Source organism: Jaculus jaculus, chromosome 8 (genome assembly GCF_020740685.1).
Source record: "Jaculus jaculus isolate mJacJac1 chromosome 8, mJacJac1.mat.Y.cur, whole genome shotgun sequence".
Taxonomy (NCBI): domain Eukaryota; kingdom Metazoa; phylum Chordata; class Mammalia; order Rodentia; family Dipodidae; genus Jaculus; species Jaculus jaculus.
In genome coordinates, this window is record NC_059109.1 from 82,354,403 (window position 1) to 82,377,396 (window position 22,994).

General features: G+C 45.5%; 1 protein-coding gene across 2 annotated transcripts; it reads left to right on the plus strand.

Annotated features, from left to right (window-relative positions):
* Positions 1–1,488: 1,488 nt before the first annotated feature.
* Positions 1,489–22,469, plus strand: Itpa (inosine triphosphatase). Of its 2 annotated transcripts, none has more exons than XM_004661437.2 (8): positions 1,489–1,615; positions 7,528–7,585; positions 7,680–7,744; positions 8,184–8,257; positions 13,977–14,008; positions 15,666–15,781; positions 20,586–20,662; positions 21,971–22,469. In XM_004661437.2, the coding sequence occupies exons 1-8, from the start codon at positions 1,550–1,552 to the stop codon at positions 22,110–22,112; spliced, it is 630 nt and encodes a 209-aa protein (XP_004661494.1). In that variant the 5' UTR covers positions 1,489–1,549; the 3' UTR covers positions 22,113–22,469. The 2 variants fall into 2 exon arrangements, with proteins under 2 accessions (XP_004661494.1, XP_045013751.1); XM_045157816.1 differs by lacking the exon at positions 1,489–1,615 and adding an exon at positions 3,136–3,219.
* Positions 22,470–22,994: the final 525 nt, after the last annotated feature.

Sequence of the window (22,994 nt, forward strand, 5' to 3'; positions counted from 1 at the left end):
CTCCTACCTCTGCCTCCTGAGTGCTGGGATTAAAGGTGTGTGCCACCATGCCTAGCCGGAAGCTATTTTTTAAATTATATTTTATTTATTTGAGAGAAAGAAAGAGGCAGAGAGAGAGAGTTGTGGGGGGAGAGAATGGATGTGCCAGGGCCTCCAGCTACTGCACATGAACTCCAGATGCATGCTCCCCCTTGTGCATCTGGCTTACATGGGTCCTGGAGACTAGAACCAGGATCCTTTGGCTTTGCAGGCAGACAATGCCTTAACTGCTAAGCCATCTCTCCTTCCTGGAAGCTTAAAAAAAAATTTTTTTTTTGAAATTTTGTCATAGGGTTAGACTTTGGCCAGGTGTTCACTTACAAGAGTAATAGTTGAATGATGATGTGAAATAGTCTGAAGTGGGGTGTAGGTTGCACCTGTAGACAAATGAAAAGGTGTGCAGACACTTTACTGTGGGACCTGTACAGGGAAACTCATGGTCGTGTGTGAAATTCCCCTAAAAGTGTCACTTGTAACTTGAGTAGCAGCATTGAGTTCCTTGTACTTGATGAGTGAATGTATTTGGTGTACTTTGGTTTCCATGTCTAAATAATGTCTCTAGTTTTCTCTTTAAAAATATTTTTAAACTTATTTTTATTTATTTATTTGACAGAAAGAAAGAGGGGGAGAGAGAATGGGTGCGCTAGGGCCTCCAGTCACTGCAAAGGAACTTCAGACAAGTGCGCCACCTTGTACATCTGGCTCACATGGGAGCTGGGGAATCGAATCTAGGTCCTTTGCCTTTGCAGGCAAACGCCTTAATCTTTAAGCCATCCCACCAGTCTACTAGTTTTCTCTTTTTAATGTATTTATAATTTGTACTGTCGATTGCGGCCATATTCTTGGATTGCAAGGGTTAGGTTATTGTCAATGTGTAATTTGTGTTCATTTATTTTTCGTTTGTTTTTGGTTTTTTGAGGTTGGGTCTTGCTCTAGCCCAGACAGATCTGGAAATCACTATGTAGTCGCAGGGTGGTCTTGAACTCACCGCAACCCTCCTACCTCAGCCTCCCAAGTGCTGGGATTAAAAGTGAGAGCCACCACCCCTGGCTTTTATGTGATATTTAGATGATACTGATAACTGTATACTTGACAGCCTATTAAAATATTTTTCTATATGGCTTTTAATCATGTAAAGTGAAACATTCATTCTGTTGCGTTTTACTACATACAGGTTCATGGTTGTAATAAAGATGCTGCTGAAATTGAAAAAAAAATTTTTTTGCATTGGGGTAAAAAAAAGACCCAGAGTTAGGAGCCGTTGTCTGGCAGAGTTCTCCAAGACAGCCCTGGGGGCTCCACAGAGCGTCAAGCGGGTTGCACTTCGCGCGTGGGAACTGTCTCTTCCGCTCCTGGCGCATCCCGGGGCGACTCAAACGCCCGTCTCAGGATGCGCGGGCCAATGCACATTGGCCAAGAAACCCAGCCACTCACTTCCGCCTCCAGCCGGAAGTGTCCTGCCACGCTAGGCAAAGAGCTTCCGGGTCCTGAAAGGTAACCTGTGCTCGCCATGGCCGCGCCTGTGGTGGGGAAGAGGATCGTGTTTGTCACCGGAAACGCCAAGAAGCTGGAGGAGGTGCCGGGCGGGTGTGGGCAAGTCGCGGGAGGCCGAGCCGGGCTGCACGAGGAGGACTGGCGTGGGAACCGGAGGGGGAGCGGAGAGCCCCGCCGCGGGGAAGGATGCAGTGATCGCCTGTGTGGAAAGAGCTGGGGTGCGGGAGGGGACAGCTAGAGTGTGGGAGCGGCCCGCGCGCCGGGGCCTCCAACCACTGCAAAGGAACTCCCGACGCGTGCACCCCCTTGTGCATCTGGCTAACGTGGGACCTGGGGAACCGAGCCTCGAACCGGGGTCCTTAGGCTTCACAGGCAAGCGCTTAACCGCTAAGCATCTCTCCAGCCCTTTTTGTTCTTTTTTTAAAAAAAAATTGCAAGCCGGGTGTGGTGGCTCACGCCTTTAATCCCAGCACTCGGGAGGCAGAGGTAGGAGGATCGCCGTGAGTTCGAGGCCGCCGTGAGACTACATAGTGGATTCCAGATCAGCCTGAGCTAGAGTGAAGCCCTACCTGGAAAAAACAATAACAAAAAAAATATTTTTTTTGCAAGGAGACGAGAGAGAGGAGAAAGGGCTTGCCAGGGGCTTCTGGTCACTGCACACGAACTCCAGATGCACGTACCTATTTGTGCATCTCTTTACTTTGTTACTGGGAATCGAACCCAAGCCGTCAGGCTTTGCAAGCAAGTGCCTTTAAACGCTGAATAATCTTCCCTGCCCTTGTTCTTTTTATTTTATTTTTACTTTTATTTTTTAAAATATTTATTTATTTTAAGAGAAAGAGAGACAGAGAAAGAGAGAGAGAATGGGCGTGCCAGGGCCTCTAGCCACTGCAAACGTACTCGAGATGCACGTGCCCCTTGTGCATCTGGCTTACTTGGGTACTGGGGAATTGAACCTGAGTCCTTTGGCTTTGCAGGCCAACGCTGCCTTAACCGCTAAGCCATCTCTCCAGCTCCTCTCCTTTTTTTTTTTTTTTTTTTTTGAGATAGGGGTTTGTGGGAGTCCAGATTGGTTACCAACTTTTTTTCCCCCCCTGTGCCAATACCAGGTACCATTGTTGGCTGCTCAGACTCTGATCTGGCCTGGATTTCCACCTTGACAGAGAAGTTAACACAGGGAGGCATCATAACCTTCCTTGATGCCTCACTGGGTCCCTCTGGGCCAGGCAGGTTTTTTAGGACGGTGGCAGGAGGGTATAGATTTTCTCATCATCAAAAAGACGTGAGGGTTTAAGTGTTCCACAGGCAGCAGGCATCACAGCCTGTGATGGGCTGAGCCCTTGGTATTCCTCTGTCCTTTCCTTGTCTCATTCCCCACTTCATCTTCTTTGGGGATAAGATAAAACTGTTTTCCTGTGAAGCCACCTAGGGAGGAAAGAAGTGGAGTAAGAGCTAGTGACAGGCTGTCAGTACCTGGCAGGAGTGGCCAGTGGCTCTCATTCTGGCTTCTGTGGCTAGTATTCAAGGACGCCTAAGTCACAGCCCAGGAGGAATCCCTTGGTTTGTGCTGTGAGTGACTGACCAGATCGTGATTCTATCCTAGGGTTATCATGGGGCATGGTGGACAGAGATGGCTGTTGGCAACAGGACCTTCAAGCAGACTTTTGCTCTGAGAGCCCTAGTGAGGTGACAGAAAAATTCTGCCCTTTCAGTGCTGTGCATAGGCAGCTCCTGATGCATGTGTGTAAAGGTCACAGTCAGCAAGGGCCTTGGATATGAACTCTTTTTAAAATTTTATTTATTTATTTATTTATTGAGGTGGGATCTCACTCTGGCCCAGGCTGACTTGGAATTCACTCTGTATTCTCAGGCTGGCCTCAAACTCACAGCTATTCTTCTACCTCTGCCTCCTGAGTGCTGGGATTAAAGGTGAGTGCCACAGTACCCACATAAGCCAGATGCACAAGGTGACACATCTGGAGTTTTTTTTGCAGCGGCTGGAGGCCCTGGTGCACCCATTCTCTCTCTGTGTCACTCTCAAATTAAAAAAAACAAAAAACAACAACAAAAAAAAAAAACAACTTAAGGCTGGAGAGATGGCTTAGTGGTTAAGGTGTTTGCCTGCAAAGCCAAAGGATCCTGGTTCGACTCTCCAGGACCAATCCATAAACCAGATGCACAAGGGCATGCATGCATCTGGAGTTCATTTGCAGTGGCTGGTGGCCCTAATGTGCCCATTCTCTCTCTCTCAAATAAATAAATAATATATTTTTTAAAAAGACAGCTTAACCATGGGATATATTTTGTAATCATGGAAAATGTTAATAAAAATTTAAAAAAAAAGACAGCTTAACAAAAACAAAACTTTTTTTTCATAGTATGGTTTCACAATAGTCCAGACTGTCCTGGAATTCACTATGTAGTTCAAGGTGGCCTTAAACTCACGGTGATCCTCCTACCTCTGCCTCCCGTGTGCTGGGATTAAAGGCATGCGCCACCACGCGTGGCAAAACAAAACTTTTTTATGTCAAAATTTTATATATGCTACAGATTTATACCACTGCCCCCCTGCTCCAAAAATATAAATAACCTACAAAAATGTATTTGAGTATGCATTTTAGCATGTCTGGCTTAGGCTAAATATGTGCGCTAGTTGGTAGTATGCTCTGGGTTTGATTGTTCCCCTCTGCATAAACTGGGACTGGTGGTGCATGACTGTAATTCTAGCACTCAGGAAATGGAGGCAGGAAGCACAAATTCAAGGTCATTTTCTGCTACCTGCAGAGTTGGAGACATGAGATTCTGTCCCCCCCCACCAAAAAAAAAAAAAAAAAAAAAGCTGGACATGGTGGTGCATGCCTTTAATCCCAGCACTCTGGGGGCAGAGGTAGGAGGATCATGGTGAGTTCAAGGCTAGCCCGAGACAACATAGTAAATCTCAGGTCAGCTTGGGTTACAGGGCAATCCAACCTCAGAAACAACAACAACAAAAAAGAATGCCATCCTGAATGGAGTCCCATGCAGCATGGTAGATGCCCTGAACTCATGGTCTTGCCACAGTAAAGGGCCTGAAGTATGGAAAGCATTTGCCTAGCATGTACAAGTTCCTAGATTCAACCTCCAATGCCATCACAACCTCAACAGTAGGAACAAAGAAAAGAAGGACTGGAGTACTTAGGCTCAGAAGATGACTAGAACTTGGCTTAGAGCAGGGAAGTCATGCAGCCCCCAGGTAGGGTCTCACTCTGTAGTCCCAGGTGGGCCTCAAACTTGTGATCCCCCTGTCTCAGCCTCCTAAATGCTGAGATCTGATTACAGGTGTGAGCCACCATACTTGTTAGCCTATGGACTCCAGAAAAATAGTTCCCGCTGTCCTCTTCCTCCTTCCTTTCCAAGAGAGGCTGTTAATATGTACTCTTGGCTGGTCTTGAATTCACAATTCTGTCTCAACAGGAAAGTAGTTAAATATTTAAAGTGAGCTGGGCACTGTGGTGCACACTTGTAAATCTAGCACTCTGGAGGCTGAAACAGGAGGAGCTTGAATTCTGAACCAGCTTGAGCTACATTGTAAGACCCTGTCTCACACACCAAGCTCGGGCAGACATGGTGACGCATGCCTTTAATCCTAGCACTTGAGAGGCAGATGTAGGAGGCTCTCCGTAAGTTTAAGGCCACCTTGAGACTACCTAGTGAATTCCAGGTCAGCCTGGGCTAGAGTAAGACCCTATCTCAGAAAAATAAATAGATAAATAAATAAAAAGGAGAAGAAAGGGCTGGAGAGATGGCTTAGCAGTTAAGCACTTGCCTGTGAAGCCTAAGGACCCCGGTTGGAGGCTCGATTCCCCAGGACCCACATTAGCCAGATGCACAAGGAGGCCCACGTGTCTGGAGTTTGTTTGCAGTGACTGAAGACCCTGGCATGCCCATTCGCTCTATCTGCCTCTTTCTCTCTGCCTGTCATTCTCAAATAATTAAATAAAAATAAACAAAACAAAAAAGCTGGGGTGGGAGATATAGCTTAGTGATAGGGCATTTGCTTTGCATGCATGGAGTCCTGGGTTCAGTTCTCAGTACCACAGAAGTACAAAGTAAAATAAGATTACAAAGGAAATCAACTATATTGAGGTATGGTTTTCATAGTATTAGCTATGCATGGTAGAATACATCTGTAAAGCACACGCTTAGGCTTGAGGCTAGCCTGGGCTACATAGCAAGACCCTGAATGAAAATTAGGACTGTTACCTGGATGTGATGATGCCTGCCTTTAATCCCAGCACTCAGGAGACAGTGGTAGGAGAATCGCTGTGAGTTTGGAGGTTATCCTGAAAATACAAAGTGATTTCCAGGTCAGCCTGGACTAGAGTAAGACCATACCTTGAAAACAAAAATAAAGAAATGAAAAGATAAAGAAGGAATATTTTAAATCTAGTTTTTTGTTTTTTTTTTAACTCCCCCGAGGTAGAGTCTCACTCTCTAGTCCACACTGACCTGGAATTCACTATGTAGTCTCAGGGTGACCTTGAACTCACAGCAATCCTCCTCAGCTAAATCTAGTTTAAAAAACTTTTAATGCATTAAAAGACTCTAGCAGTGTGTATGATTTCCTTAATTTTATAATGGCAAGGATTATAGTTTTCCCCCTTCTTTCCTCTATGAATATTGAGGTATATGCAACAATTATAGTGGGACATAAAATATCTGTTTATAAGAGTCTTATGTTCCACAGACTGAGCTAGCTAGGTGCCCTATGATTTCCCCCCCCCACACACACACAAGGTAGGGTTTCGTTGTAGCCCAGGCTGACCTGGAATTCACTATGTTGTCTCAGGTTGGCCTTGAACTCACTGTGGTCCTCCTACCTGTGCCTCCCAAGTGCTGGGATTAAAGGAGTGTACCACCACACCCTGTCCTGTGTATGATTTGTAAAAATTTAATTTGAGAGAGAGAATGGGTGCATCAGGGCCTCTAGCTACTGCAGACGAACTTCAGACGTATGTGCCACCTTGTGCATCTGGCTTACATTGGTCCTGGGGAATCGAACCTTTGGTCCTTTAGCTTTGCAGACAAACACTTTAGCTGCTAAGTCATCTCTCCAGTCCTCGCCTGTGATTTTAACTGGCTCAAAAGTTACTAGGAGCCAGGTGTGGTGACACACCCTTTAATCCCAGCACCCGTGAGGCAGAGGTAGGATCTTCATGAGTCCACCCTGAGACTACATAGTGAGTTCCAGGTCAACCTGGGATAGAGCAAGACCCTACCTTGAAAAATAAAGTCACTGGGAAGTTGGGCATGGTGATACATGCTTATAATTCAAGGACTTGGGTCAGAAGGATTGCCTTAAGTTCTAAGCTAGCCAGAGCTATATATAGCAACACCCTGTCACAAGAGGGAAAAAATAACTACAATTGTTAATATTTTATTTTTGTTAATATTTTGTTTTTGATTTGTTTTTCATAATGAAAAAGGTACTGACTGTACTTCAGTTAGGGGGTTAGTGACAATGAAGGATTTTCTTTTCTAGTTTACTCTGACTAGCCTTTAATAGAGAATTCCTGGCCTATGAGAATGGGTAGGTTTCTCAGAGCATTGGGAGAAAGGAAAAGAGTTGAGAGGAGGTGGTAGTACAAGCAGAGAATAGAAATAAGAGGGCGTGGGCCGGGCATGGTGGCGCACGCTTTTAATCTCAGCACTTGAGAGGCAGAGGTAGGAGGATCACCTGAGTTCGAGGCCAGCCTGAGACTTCATAGTGAATTCTAGGACAGCTTGAACTACAGTGGAAACCCTACTTCCAAAAAAAAAGAAGAGGAGATGGAAGAATGAGGAGGATATGGGATGGGAGAACCCTGAAAGTTGAGATGAGGCTAAGGGTCCCAACTCGATTATAGTTAGGGACTGGCAGGAGAGTTACCTAATGGGAAAGGTAGAGGACAGCTCATGTTGGAATGGGGTATTATTAACAAATGATGTGATAAATGTTCTTTTGTTTTGGAACAGGTCATTCAGATTCTAGGAGATAAGTTTCCATGCACTTTGGTGGCACAGAAAATTGACCGTATGTTTTGGTTTTGTTTTATTTGTAAAAGATGGTTCAGTTTCTCTGTCTTCTATGACCTGACTCTATGTGTGTGTGTCTGTTTCCTGATAAGTGCCGGAATACCAGGGAGAGCCGGATGAAATTTCCATACAGAAGTGTCAAGAAGCAGCTTCTCAGGTGCTTAACCTATGGTGTCCCCCATTCGGTTCTTGTGTGGGTTCCTGGGGCTTTGTCTGAACAGTCAGAGAATAATAGGGCACATTTTAATGTGACTTCGGGACTTACCAAAGCCCAGACAGACTGGTATCAGCTCATATTGGCTTTGGAACACTGCCTTTTTGTCCCAATTCACCCTTCTGATTCTTGCATACATACACTTCCCTTCTATACATCAAACTGCCTGGATTCCTAGCACTTTCATTCCTATATCCTTGAAATGCTTTGATGTCCCCTTCTCAAATGAAAATGAAGGGGGTTAAGCTGTGTGGCTCTTGATGGACCTTTAACTGCAGATCTCAAGTAGCTGTGGGCTAGGCTCCAGCCTCAGTAGCCTAGGAATTCAGGATCAGAATGGATCCTGACACAGGTCTTTGGGCTGAATGTCTTTGTGTTACAGGTACAGGGACCTGTGCTGGTAGAGGATACCTGTCTGTGCTTTAATGCCCTCGGAGGGCTCCCTGGCCCCTACATGTGAGTGTTCCCATTCCACCCCACCTCCACAGGGCCCCAGCCACAAAACCATCAGAATTTCAAAATGGTTAGTTACCTGATATTATGGGTCATTCACTCTCTTGGCATCAACACCAGTACTTCATTTGTCCCAAGGAAGTATTAAGAATACCGAAAAGACATGCCTTTCTTTTGTAAAGTGTGAGAAAGTGATTGTGTAAGTAGAGATGAGAAGTAGAAATGGAAACTCATTCCAGAGGTACATCCATAGGCAGATCAATTTTATGAAAGAGGAAATAGGAAAGTTAAGATCTGAAAATTGATTTCCGTAAAATTATCCAGTATCCTGGACCTCTGAGGTCTTTGTGGGCCTGGTGGCATAAACCTATAGTCCCAGCACTCAGAAAGTAGAGGCAGGAGGATCAGGAGTTTAAGGCTAGCCTGGGATATAAGACAAGCTATAGCAAAAAATAAAATAAAAATATGAATAAATAAATATATCTGGCTTGAGAAGCTGGAGAGATGACTTAGCAGTTAAGGCTTGCTTGTGAAGCCTAAGGACCCAGGTTCTATTCTCCAGATCCCACCTAAGCCAGATGCACAAGGTGTCACATGTGTCTGGGGTTTATGTGCAATGGCTAGAGGCCCAGGCGTGCCCATTCTCTCTCTCTTCCTTTCCCTCTGTTGCAAATAAAAATGAAGGAGTAAATAGTTTTAAAAACCTGGCTTGAGGGCTGGAGAGATGGCTTAGTGGTTAAGCGCTGGCCTACGAAGCCTAAGGACCCTAGTTCGAGGCTCGATTCCCCAGGACCCACGTTAGCCAGATGCACAAGGGGTTGCACACATCTGGAGTTCATTTGCAGTGGCTGGAAGCCCTGGTGCGCCCATTCTTTCTCTTTCTCTCTCCCTCCTTCTCTCTGTCTGTTGCTCTCAAATAACTAAATAAAAAATTTAAAAAAAAATCTGGCTTGAGCCAACCTCTTACTGATTCTGTAGTTTGTGGGGTACTGGTGATTTCCACTGTGCTTACAGGCACATGTGGCTGTGCCCAGCTATTCATATGGGTCTAGAGATTCATACTCTGGTAATCTCAGACCTAAGGTCCTTGTGCCTGTGCAAGAAGCAGTACTTAACTGCTGAGCCATCTCTCCAGTTTTTGTATTTTTTTTTTAATCTTAAAAAAAATTAATAGAGAATGGACATGTCAGAGCCTCCTGCCATTTGCAGAGGAATTCCAGATACATGTGTCACTTGTGCATCTGGCTTTGCATGGATACTGGGGATTTGAAGCCAGGTTTTGTAGGCAAGTGCCTTTAACTATTATGCCAGCTCTCCAGATCTGTTTTTGTTTGTTTGTTTGTTTTTCGAGGTAGGGTCTTGCGGAGCACCTTCCCGGTCAGGTAGGTAGTGCCTACCTGAGTCTTTTCAAAGCAGGAACTCGCAGAAAAAAAACTCGATTTATTACTCTGAGCAGTTGCCTATATCATGTTGGGGAGGAAGGCGGGGATTTTAGGAAGGGGGCAGAGGTAAGGGCCAATAGTAAACTGTATTGAAATGGTAATTACAATTACCAAGCGGAAGTGGCAGGCCAGAAGCCATTAGGCGTCTTGCTGAGTCCTAGCTGGCCAGAGACAGGTCGCCAAACTTTAGCTAGGCTCAGGGAGTTCCTCTAAGCCTCACGTATGGTCCTTTCAGAGCCCAGTAGGGTCTTACTCTGGTCCAGGCTGACCTGGAATTAACTATGTAGTCTCAGGGTGGCCTTGAACTCATGGTGATCCTTCTACCTCTGCCTCACAAGTGCTGGGATTAAAGGCGTGTGCCACCATGCCCTGTTTTTATTTTATTTTATTTTAAATATTTTTACTAGCTGGGTGTGGTGGTGCATGCCTTTAATCCCAGCACTCAGGAGGCAGAGGTAGGAGTATTGCTGTGAGTTCATGGCCATCTTGAGACTTCATAGTGAATTTTAGGTCAGCTTGGGCTACAGTGAGACCCTACCTCGGAAAGAAAAATAAATAAAATAAGATATATATATGAGGGAAAGATAGAGGGGAGAGGGAGAGAAGGGAAACACCAGGGCCTCTTGCAGCAAATGAACTCTAGATACATGTGCCACTTTGTACATCAGCCTGTATGTGGATACTAGGGAATCAAACCTGGGCAGTTAGGCTTTGAAAGCAGTTTTTTAAAATTTTTATTTATTTATTTGAGAGTGACAGATAGAGAAAGAGGCAGAGAGAAAGAGAGAATGGGCATGCCAGGACCTCCAGCCACTGCAAACGAACTCCAGATGCATGCGACCCTTGTGCATCTGGCTTATGTGGGTCCTGGGGAAACGAGCCTTGAAGCGGGGTCCTTTGGCTTCACAGGCAAGCACTTAACCATTAAGCCATCTCTCCAGCCCTGAAAGCAGTTGTTTTTTGTTTTTGTTTTTTCAAGGTAGAGTCTCACCGTAGCTCAGGCTGACCTGGAATTCACTATGTAGTCTTAGACTGGCCTCAAGCTCACAGCAGTCCTCCTAAATCTGCCTCCTGAGTGCTGGGATTAAAGATGTGCGCCACCACACCTGGCAACAAGTGCTTTTAACTGCTGAGCCATTTCTTCAGCACTGTTATTTTTATTTTGTTTTATTTTTAGTTTTTCAAGGTAGGGTCTTACTCTAGCTCAGGCTGACCTGGAATTCACTCTGTAGTCTCAGGGTGCCCTCGAACTCTTGGCGATCCTCCTACCCCCGCCTCCCAAGTGCTGGGATTAATGGCGTGTGCCACCACGCCTGATTTATGTTATATTTTTTTTGTGACAGTAAATCACTGTCACTCAGGTTGGCCTGGAATTTGCTATATAGTCTAGGCTGGCCTCAAACTGATGGCAATCCTCCTGCCTCAGCCTCTCCAATGCTGAGATTACCAAACGTAAGCCAGCAGGCCTGGCTGTTTCATAAGCAGTTTAAATTTGCATTTCCCTAGTTACCAGTGAAGTTTACACCTTCATTTGTACATTGAGTCTTTTGTGCATGTTCATTTCCATTTTTTTACTCATCCTCTCCTTTTCTCTTTCCCCTCCCTCTATCTCACCTCCCCCTTGTTCTCTATTGGTAAATTATACTTCCAGTCCTTGGGTTATTTCTGTCACTTTAAAAAAAAAATTTTGTTTTGGGGTGGGCATGGTGGTGCATGCCTTTAATCCCAGCACTCGGGAGGCAGAGGTAGGAGTATCGCCATGAGTTCGAGGCCACTTTGAGACTCCATAGTGAATTCCAGGTCAGCCTGGCTAGAGTGAGACCCTACCTCGAAAAACCAAAAAAAAAAAAAAAAAATTACTTTGGGCTGGAGGGATGGCTTAGCAGTTAAGGCGCTTGCCTGCAAAGCCAAAGGACACAGGTTCTATTCCCCAGGACCCATGTTAGCCAGATGCACTGGGGGTTGGTGGAGCACAGCATCTGGAGTTAAGTTGCTGGAAGTCCAATCTTTCCCTCTCTCTTTCTCTGTCAAATAAATCAATAAAAATTAAAAAAAATATTTTACTTATTATTTTATTTTTTGGTTTGTTTTTGACATATGGTCTTGCTCTAGCTCAGGCTGACCTGGAATTCACTCAGTGGTCTCAGGGTGGCATCAAACTCATGGGATTAAAAGCATGCACTACCACACCCGGCTGATTTAGTTATTTAAGAGAGAGTCAGATAGAGAAAGGGTGCTCCAGGGCCTCCAGCCACTGCAGCCAAACTACAGACACATGTACCACCTTGTGCATCTGGTTTATGTGGATCCTGGGGAATTGAACCTTGGTCCTTTGGCTTTGCCAGTAACTAACTTAACTGCTAAGCCATCTATACAGGCCTCTATCACTTTTTTTTAAGAGAAGGAACTAGGGCTGGAGAGATGGCTTAGCAGTTAAGCGCTTGCCTGTGAAGCCTTAGGAACCCGGTTTGAGGCTCAATTCCCCAGGAACCACGTTAGCCAGATGTACAAGGGAGTGCACGCATCTGGAATTCATCTGCAGTGGCTGGAGGCCCTGGCACATCCATTATCTCTCTCTCTCTGCCTCTTTCTCTGTCTGTCACTCTCAAATAAATAAATAAAACTAAACCATAAAAATTTAAAAAAAGAAGGAACTAATTTTTATTTATATATTTATTTGTTTTTTCTGGTAGGGTCTTGCTCTAGCCCAGGCTGACCTGGAATTAGCCTCAGGGTGGCCTCGAACTCACAGCGATCCTCTGCCTCCCAAGTGCTGGGATTAAACTTGTGGTGCGCTGGGATTAAAGTCATGTGCCACCACACCTGGCCCTTCTTTTTATTTTTATTTATTTATTTATTTACTTTTTTGTTTTGTTTTGAAGTAGGGTTTCACTCTAGCTCAGGCTGACCTGGAATTTACTATGTAATCTCAGGGTGGCCTTGAACTCAGGGTGATCTTTCTACCTCTGCTGTGCCACCACGTCCGACTCTCTTTATTTTTAAATCTTAGAGAGAGGGAGAGAATGGGCATGCTAGGGCCTCTAGCCACTGTTGACAAATTCCAAACACATGCACTTCTTTGTGCATCTGGCTTAGGTGGGTCTTGGAGAATCAAACCGGGATCCTTTGGCTTTACAGGCAAATGCTGTAATTGTTAAGCTGTCTGTCCAGTCCTTTCCCCTCCCCCCCCCCCCCCGCCGCTTTTTTTTTTTCATGATAGGGTCTCATTCTAGCCCAGGCTGACCTGGAACTCACAGAGATCCTCCTACCTCTGCCACCTGAGTGCTGGGATTAAAGGCGTGCGCCACCACGCCTGGCTCCCCCCCCACTTTTTTTTTTAATATTGGGCTGGAAAGGTGGCTTAGTGATTAAGGCACCTTCCTATGAAGCCGAAGGATCCAGGTTCAATTCCCCAGTACCCATGTAAGTCAGATGTACAAGGTGGCACATGTGTCTGGATTGGTTTGCAGTGGCTAGAGGCCCTACTAGTGTGTCCATTTTTCTCTCTCTGCCTCCCTCCCCCCCAAAAAAAACCAAATAAACAACAACAAAAAAAAGAACCATAAGTAAGCCAGGCGTGGTGGCACATGCCTTTAGTCCCAGAACTTGTGAGGCAGAGGTAGGAGGATTGCCATGAATTCAAGGCCACCCTGAGACTACATAGTGTGTTTCAGGTCAGCCTGGGCTAGATTAAGACCCTACCTTGAAAAACCAAAGAAAAGAAAATAAGAAAAGAAAATCAATTTATTCATTGAGAGAGAGAGAGAATGGGCATGCCCGGGCCTCCTGCAATTGCAAATGAATTCCAGACACCTGTACCAGTCTGTGGAATCTGGCTTTACCTAGATACTAGTGAATTGAACCCAGGCCTTTAGGCTTTCAAGCAAGTGCCTTTAACCACTGAGCCATTTGTCCAGTCCTTTTTCTGTCACTTTTATTGTTGTTGTTTTCCAAGGTAGGGTCTCTCTAGCCCAAGTTGACCTGGAATTCACTAGTGTCAGGGTGGCCTCAAACTCACAGCAATCCTCCTACTTCAGCCTCTCAAGTGCTGGGCTTAAAGGCGTGTGCCACTACCATCTAGCTCTTTATGTTTTCTTTTCTTTTTTTTAAAATTTTTATTAGCATTTTCCATGATTATAAAAAAATATCCCATGGTAATTCCCTCCCCCCCCCCCACTCTTTTATGTTTTCTTTTTGCTGATCCCTATGAGATGCAACCCAGAGAAGATGATAGAAGATCCATATGACCTGGTCCCTGACTCTCCTTTCTTCTCTTACAGAAAATGGTTTCTGGAAAAGTTAAAACCTGAAGGTATTGTTCCATTCTGTCTTTCCTTGGGTCTTTTGGGAGGTGAGAATCTGTGATAAGGATGCCCACTTTTAATCAAATGGCCTAGGACCAATCCCCATCATTGACTTCCTTCGTCACCTGTACTTCCATATCTATAACTTACTCCCCTGTCCTTCAGAAAGCAGAGAGATGGAGAGGAGTCAGAGTTGTGGATTTAAAGCACAAAAGGGTTGTAGTTAATTCTGAGTCTGAAGGGACTTAATCATAGTGATTGCCTGAGGTGCTTTGTGTCAGCCAAAACCTAGTCTGCCTCACAGGGTGGGGAGCTGTACCTCCTAGGCTAAACAATTCATATCCTGCCAACCCTTATATGTATGCCAAAATGTTCCCTGTTTAGGTGGTGCATACTTAAAATTCCAACACTCAAGAGGCTGAGGTAGGAGAATTCTGAGACTAGCCTGGGTTCTAGGCCATTTTGGGCTGCATAATAAAGCCCTCCCCTCCCACACACACATACTTTAGGCAGACATGGTGGTGCATACCTTTAGTCCCAGTACTTGGAAGGCAGAGGTAGGAGGATCCCCATGAGTTTGAGGCCACCCTGAGACTACATAGTGAATTCTAGGTCAGCCTGGGCTAGAGTAAGACCCTACCTCAAGAAAGCAAAACAAATAATAATAAATATTTTTGAGCTGAAGAGATGGCTTAGTGGTTAAGACACTTGCCTCTAAAGCTTAAGGACCCAGGTTTGATTCCTCAGAACCCACGTAAGCCAGATGCACAAGGTGTCACATGTGTCTGTAGTTCGTTTGCAGTGGTTAAAGGCCCTGGTGTCCCCATTCTCTCTCACATAAATATATATATTTTTTGGTTTTTCGAGGGGGGAACTAGGTCTGGTGGTTCATACTTGTCATCACTGAGGTAGCTGAGGTTTGTTTTTAAATTTCCTTTTGAGGTAGGGTCTGTGTATATGTAGTCTTGGGTTGAGATTAAAGGCGTGCACTACCATGCCTGGCTAAGAATACTTTTTTATAGTTGGTTTATTTATGTACTTAATCTTGAGGTCCAGACTGGCCTCAAACTTGCTGTATAGCTGAGGATAGCTATGAACTTCTGAACACATGGTACCGTTCTTTTAAACCAGAAATTCAGTGTGGACCCTGGTTGATTCCCAATGCATAGTGAACCAGTTGAAACTAGACATGGTGGCACATAACCTGAACTTGCAGCCTTTGGAAGGTGGAAACAGGAGAATCCCAAGTTCCAGGCCTGCCTGAGCCACATTGTGAGATTCTGTCTCCAAAACAAAAGAGAGAACTGCATTTGTCAGCAAGTACCTGTAATCCTAGCACTTGTGAGTTGGAGGCAGGAGGGTCAGAAGTTCAAGGTCATCTTTAGCTATGTAGCAAATTGGAACCTGAGCTACAGGAACAAAAAAGCCAATGAACAGAAAAGCTACAGCATATTATTTTTGCTTGTAACAGAAGGAAGCCAACACCTAGAGCTTGAATTTCAAGATGTCAACTCCCTCTTCAGGGATAGGGTGCTGCAACCCTCATGGCCTCCCACTACCACATGATTTCAGTTAGGGGAATTCTTCCACATCCCTGGACTTCTGGGGGTAAGGATAGGGGCTGGACAGAAGGGTTGTACTAAACCCTCACAAACTTATTTGCAGGTCTCTACAAGCTTTTGGCTGGCTTTGAAGACAAGTCAGCCTACGCACTCTGCACTTTTGCTCTCAGCACTGGGGATCCCAGTGAGCCAGTGCACCTGTTCAGGGGCAAGACATCCGTGAGTACCCACTGGGATGTGGTTCTCCTCAGGGCCACCAGAGGGCACAGCCACTTGAGCAATGGCCCATGTTTTTTTGGAGAATGTTGCATAAAGGGGCTAGCTAGAGTTACCAGGGCCTTGCTGTGAGGCAGTCCGAAGCACAATTAGAGTTGTCAATCCCTAATCCTGATTGACCCCAGCTTTATATGCCCTGATCTCTCTTGTAGACCTCGGTATAAAACAGATATGCCTGGTGGCACACACCTTTAATCCCAGCACTTGAGAGGTAGGGGGATTGCCATGACTTTAAGGCCACCCTGAGACTTCATAGTGAATTCCACGTCAGACTGGGCTATAGAAAGACCCTACCTCGCCGGGCGTGGTGGCGCGCGCCTTTAATCCCAGCACTTGGGAGGCAGAGGTAGGAGGATCGCTGTGAGTTCAAGGCCACCCTGAGAATTCCAGGTCAGCCTGGGCTAGAGTGAGACCCTACCTCGAAAAACCAAAAAAAAAAAGAAAGACCCTACCTCGACACCCCTCAAAAAAAAAGAACAGATATACAGTAAAATGTGATGGCTTGCACCTTCAATCCCAGCACTAGGGAGGCAGAGGTAGAAGGATTGCTATGAGTTGACACTAGCCTGGAACTGCAGAGTAAGTTCTAGGTCAGTCTGTGTGGGGGAAAAAAACAGATATGCAAATAGAGCAAATAAAAGGTGGTAATGTTTCCCAAATTTCACCTAAGGCCTGACTTCCTGTTCAAGTTTCTTTCTTTTCTTTTAAATTTTTTAAAAAATTATTGCGTGGGGAGGGGGAGGGTGTGAGGAGGCAGATAGAGAGAATGTGTGCACCAGGGCCTCCAGATGCTGCAAATGAACTCCAGACACATGTACCCCCTTATGCATCTGGCTTATGTGGGTCCTGAGGAATCGAACCTGGGTCCTTTGGCTTTGCAGGCAAATGCGTTAACCCCACTAAACCATCTCTCCAGCCCCTGTTCTGGTTTCTTTATTCCTCTGCCAATGCTGTAGTCTTACTATCTCTGTCTGTTTCTGTTTTTTTTTTTTTAATTTTATTTTTATTTTTAAACAGGGTCTCATGTAGCCCAGTCTGGCATTGAACTTACTCTGTAGCTGGGAAGGACTTTAAATTCCACTTTGCAAGTGCTAGGATTACAGGCCTTTGTCACTATGCTTAGCTGTACAATCTCTCTTGACTGTTGTTCTTTATTCTGTGTGTGTGTGTGTGTGTGTATAGACACATGGCAGTCCTCATCTTCCCTTTTTTGGGGGGGGGTTTATGGGGTAGGGTCTCTAGCTCAAGTTGACTGGAATTCACTATGTAGTCTCAGGGTGGCCTTGAATTCACTTAAAAATATTTCTATTGGAAGCCAGGTGTGGTGGCACACACCTTTAATCCCAGTACTCGAGAGGCAGAGGTAGGAGGATTGCCATGAGTTCAAGGCAACCCTGAGAATACAGAATGAATTCCAAGTCCACCTGGGATGGAATGAGACCTTACCTCAATAAGACCAAAATAATAGTAATAAATATTATTGAGGCTGGAGAGATGGCTTAGCAGTTAAGGTACTTGCCTGCAAAGACAGGGGACCCAGGTTTGATTCCCAAGAACCTACATAAGCACAATGTGGTGCACACATCTGGTGTTCATTTGCAGGGGTGATGTACTCATTCTCTCTGTCATCTTCTTTTTTTTCCTCTCTGTCTAATAAATAAAATAAAATAAATTTAAAATTTTAATTTATTTATTTGCAAGTAGAGAGAGAATACAGCATGCAAGTGCCTCTTTTTTTAAAATTTTTTGTTTTATTTTAATTTATTTGACAGCGACAGAGAGAAAGAGGCAGAGAGAGAATGGGTGCACCAGGGCCTCCAGCCACTGCAAATGAACTCCAGATGCAAGTGCCACCTTGTGCATCTGGCTTACGTGGATGTCCTTAGGCTTCATAGGCAACCACTAAGCCATCTCTCCAGCCTTTTTTTTTCCCCCCGAGGTAGGGTTTCACTCTGGTTCAAGCTGACCTGGAATTTACTATGTAGTTTCAGGCTGGCCTGGAATTTACAGCCATCCTCCTACCTCTGCCTCTCCAGTGCTGGGATTAAGGCGAGCACCACAATGCTCTCCTTGCCAGTGCCTCTTGCCACTGTAAACACACTATATAGGTGTGCATCTGGCCTTCCAGACTGGGGAATTGAACTTTGGGCCAGCAGGCATTGCAAGGAAGCGCCTCTAACCACTGAGATATCTCTTCAGCCCTTCAGTATTTTTATTTATTTATTTGGTAGCCAAGAAAGAGTGAAAGAAAATGGGCATGCCAAAGCCTCTTGCTGCTGCAAGCAAATTCCAACTGCATGTGTCATTTTGTGCATCTGGCTTTACTTGGGTACTGGGAAATTGAACCTGAGCCAGCAGGGCTTTGCAAGCAAGTGCTTTTAACTGTTGAGCCCTCTCCCTCTCTCCCCCATTTCATCCCAGTTTTGGCTGCCTTGTGTGCTTGTTGTTGATTATAAATAAATAATAAATCATTTGAAAAAGAACAGAATTTTCTTTGGTTCTCTTTGAATGGCATTTATCATTTATGTGTTTACTCCTCATCATTCACCACTGTGGGTTTTGTTTTGTTTTGTTTTGTTTTTTTGAGTTAGGGTCTTGCTGTATCCCAGCCTCACCTGGAATTCCCACTGTAGTCTTTATTCATTTATTTGACAGAAAGAAGCAGAGAGGGCTGGAGAGATGGCTTAATGGTTAAGCACTTGCCTGTGAAGTCTAGGGACTCTGGTTCGAGGCTCAATTCCCCAGGACCCATGTTAGCCAGATGCATAAGGGGGCACATGCATCTGGAGTTTGTTTGCAGTGGCCAGAGGCCCTGGTGTGCCCATTCTCTCTTTCCCTCTCTGCCTATTTCTCACTCTGTCTGTAGCTCCCAAATAAATAAATAAACAAAAAAAAAAAAAAAAAAAAAAGAAGCAGAGAGAGAAAGAGTGAGAGAGAAAGGGAATAGGTACATCAGGGCCTCTGGCCGCTGCAAACAAAATTCCAGACGCATGCATCACCTTGTGCGTCTGGCTTATGTGGGTCCTTTGGCTTTGCAGGTAAGCGCCTTAACTAAGCCATCTCTCCAGCCCAACTCTGTAGTCTTAGGGTACCTTGTGCTGGGATTAGAGGAATGCACCACCATACCCTGCCTCACCACTACTTTTTTGTTGTTTTGTTTTGTTTTCAAGGTAAGGTCTTGCTCTATGTCAGGCTGACCTGGAATTTGCTCTGTGTTTTCAGTTTGGCCTTGAACTCACGGCCATGATCCTTCTACCTCAGCCTCCTGAGTGCTGGAATTAAAGGCATGCTCCACCATGCCCGGCATGTTGTTTTGTTTTTTTTTTTTAATTTTTTATTTATTTATTTGAGAGAGACAGACACAGAGAGAAAGACAGGTAGAGGGAGAGAGAGAATGGGCGCGCCAGGGCTTCCAGCCTCTGCAAACGAACTCCAGACGCGTGCGCCCCCTTGTGCATCTGGCTAACGTGGGACCTGGGGAACCAAGCCTCGAACTGGGGTCCTTAGGCTTCACAGGCAAGCGCTTAAATGCTAAGCCATCTCTCCAGCCCCTGCATGTTGTTTTTAATTGTTATTTACTTATTTATTATTTATTTGTGTGTGTGTGTGTGTGTGTGTGTGTACGTGCACGCACCCACACAAATACAGGTCCATCAAAGCCTCTTAACCTGGGTTCATAGGTGTGTTGGCTTGTGCCAGTTTTTCCTTTCTTTATTTCCTTTCTCATTCTCTTCTTTTCCTTCTCTCTTCCTTCCTCTCCTTTCCTCCTTCTCACTACATAGCTCAGTATGGTCTTAAAGTCATGATCTTCTTGCCTTTACCTCCTAAATTTTGGGATGATGGGCATATACCACCACGTCCAGCTTCTTTCTCTCTCTCTCTTTTTTTTTATTGGTTTTTTGAGGTAGGGTTTCACTCTAGCTCAGGCTCACTATGTAGTCTCAGGGTGGCCTTGAATACATGGTGATCCTTCTACTTCTGCCTCCCGAGTGCTGTGATGAAAAAAGTATGTTCCACCATGCCCAGCTGTATCTTTTGTTTGTGTGTTTGTTTGAGAGAGAGAGAGAGAGAGAGAGAGAGAGAGAGAGAGAGAGAGAGAAGGAGGCAGGTGGAGATAGTGGGTGTGCTAGGGCCTCCAGACAATGCAAACAAATTCCAGATGCATGTGCTACCTTGTGTATCTGGCTTACATGGGTACTGGGGAATTGAACCTGGGTCCTTGGGCTTCACAAGTAACCCTTAACTGCTAAGCCATCTCTCCAGCCCATGCTCCTGTTTTTGAGCTGAATCTCTTGTTCATGTTTCTAGAACTATAAGCTTCACTCCTCTTTTGGACTGGGCTCACAGCACACATGGCATGGCTAGCTGTTTGATATGGGTTCTATAGATTTGAAGCCTGGCAGTCTCAGGGTCCCTAAGGCCCTCATGCTTGCACGTGAAACACACCCACCTGCTCTCTAGCTTCTTTGGAGATTTTGAGACAGGATCTTGTATGTGGTCCTGGCTGGCTTGGTACTCTCAGAAATCCTTCTATCTTCTATCTAGCAAGCCTCCTACTTAGTATTGGGATTCCACGCTTGCCTAGCTACCGTACTACACGTCATTGAGATACTCACTACAAACCTATAGTCATTATGGATCTCTTGAACTTCATTTTGAGTGAGTTAAGTCTACAAACTAACCAATTTCAAACAGGCCTCCTAGTGTATCTCCAGTAACACACACCTGTCTTTCTTTCCTATGGCAGGGCCAGATTGTGATGCCACGAGGAAGCCATGACTTTGGCTGGGACCCCTGCTTTCAGCCTGATGGGTGTGAGCAAACGTAAGGAGTTCCATTTCTTCTCCCTGGGGCAAGCCCTTGGCTAGGCACCTTGCCCATGTGCAGGCATGCAGATATGGGTGAGGCAGGATCTGTTCCAACTGAAGGCATTTCTGCTGGGGTGGACACAAGGAATCTGGGTGGCCTAGTCCATGGCAGGGCAGCACAAATGTTCTGGGCTCTGTCCCCAGCTCATAGGGCAGCTATGTGGCTAGTGGCTCCTTTTTCTGGCCTGGCCTTTCAAGATGTATAAATATAAATTTTATGGGGTGTGGGTTGGAAAAATGTTCACATTTTTACAGCCTTGTGCTGTCCCATGAAACTGTCATAGCAGAACATGTTCTTAGTATTTTGTGTTAGCCTTCCACCTTATTTACATTGTATACATCACCGTCATTGGAACCAGGCTTTCCAGGATGCATGAGGCCTCTTCCCCCTCTAGTAGCCACATAGGATGGAGAGCATTGTGAAGTGGCACTGTGTAAGAATGGTGACAGGTGGCCTATATTTGTGCTATCTGGTTGGGTGGTCATGGAGAACTTTAAATGTACCTAGACTGAGGAACTGAGTTCATTTACTTGTAATTAGCCACATGTGGTTAAATGGCTGATTATTGGACAGTAAGGTTCTTAAGTCTACAGGCAGGGTGTAGCTTCTCACCTCATCTTGTCCTAGCACCAAAGATGGGCCACCGGCTAGCTGCCAGTTTCCCCATCTCCCAGTGCATCAGAGGAGAGTGCTGTTTGATCTGTCAGGCTACAGTGCTTCCTGTCAACAGATGACAAAGCTGATCAAACACGCAGTTCATCCCTGTCCTCAGCTTCCGTGAAGGACCTGGACACACTAGAGCAAGTTCATCACTTTGAGCTCATTAATGAATTTTTCTTTCTTTTTTTTTTTTTTTTGCTTTTTGAGGTAGGGTCTCACTCTAGCCCAGGCTGACCTGGAATTCACTATGGAGTCGGAGGGTGGCCTTGAACTCATGGCAATCCTCCTACCTCTGCCTCCCGAGTGCTGGGATTAAAGATGTGTGCACACAGAGGAATTTAAAACTTCCCAAAGACCCCCAGGAGCTGATGGCTCCTTCCACCTTTCCTAACTATCTCATAGTGGCAGGCTGTCTGCCTGGGCTCTGATATGAGACACTTGAGGTCTATCTGCCCTTGCCTGTGATTCTGGATATGGTTCTACCTGCAGGATACACCCAAGCTTTGAGCCTTGGGCTCTAGGGTTGGCGGGGAGGAGGTGTGCACATCCTTCCATGACCTTGGATCCCTGTTCTCTGAGCTGTTACTGTTTGTTACCCACTAGGTATGCAGAGATGCCCAAAGCTGAGAAGAATGCCATTTCCCATCGCTTCCGGGCCCTGCTCAAGCTCAAGGAGTACTTGGGCAGTGTGACTCCTCCTGAGACTGGCAGTGGTCACTCAGACCAGGGATGTGGGGATGGCTAGCCTGGTAACCCCTCCTCCCCATCAGGCAAGCACCCCTGCAAGTATTTCTTGGGGTTTATCCTTGCTGGGGGTGCCTAAGAGGCCTCAGCAACCATGTCTGGAAGAACAATTGGCTCTGTTTAGAGAAACTCTGCACAAGTTGACACTAGCTTCTTCCCTTGGGGATTCAGGGATTGCTCTTAGAGCCTCTGGGTGTGGGCTCCTGAGAAGATCTTGGGTATTAACACAGCCTTGGCAGGGCTGAGAGTTATGGAAGAACCATGCAAGCAGCCTTTGATATGTTTATAATCCAGCAAATTAAAATTCTGGAAGGCCCTTGTTTCTAAAATAAATGAGGTATCTGTTTGGAGGCCTGAATCAGGCTGATGTCTCTTCAGTCCATTTAACAGGTATGGAAGCCTTCTCATGGGTTGGCCAAAATGACAGTGCTGTGTCAAGTGGGTCTGCATCTTGTCTACTTGAGTTCTCTAACCCTTGGTCATGGGTCATGGGTATCCTCTCCATACCCAACTCATGCTGTGTGCACCAAATGCTCCCCCCACCCAGGAGTCAAATGTAGGATGTTTTACTTTGTGCCTTTGTACTTTAGAGCAGATGGTTTATGACTATAATGCCAAATAAATTTTTTCTGGGTGGAAGAGGTTGATTTCTAGTTGACAGCTATATTCAGCCTTGTTGCTAGAGACCCCACAGAAGCCTTGGCTCAGCTGCTGCAGACTCTGTACTCCCCCTCCCCCCCATCATTCTGTGGAAAGGACCAGGCACCAGCCTTGCATTTCCTGCAGTGGTGAGGAAGGGTGTGTTCAAAAAAACAGGGCAGAAAGCATGTTGTGGCTTGGCATCTCCAAGCTGATTGGCTACTTTCTGTCTAAGTCCTGTGTT

What these genes read in the sequence shown, in the direction of transcription:
- Itpa (XM_045157816.1), top strand. Translation starts at nt 3,151, where the DNA reads ATGGTGGACAGAGATGGCTGTTGGCAACAGGACCTTCAAGCAGACTTT. An exon ending in GCTCTGAGAGCCCTAGTGAG is followed by an intron (nt 3,220 to 7,527) that starts GTGACAGAAAAA and finishes GTTTTGGAACAG; the next exon opens with GTCATTCAGATTCTAGGAGA. An exon ending in GGGCTCCCTGGCCCCTACAT is followed by an intron (nt 8,258 to 13,976) that starts GTGAGTGTTCCC and finishes CTTCTCTTACAG; the next exon opens with AAAATGGTTTCTGGAAAAGT.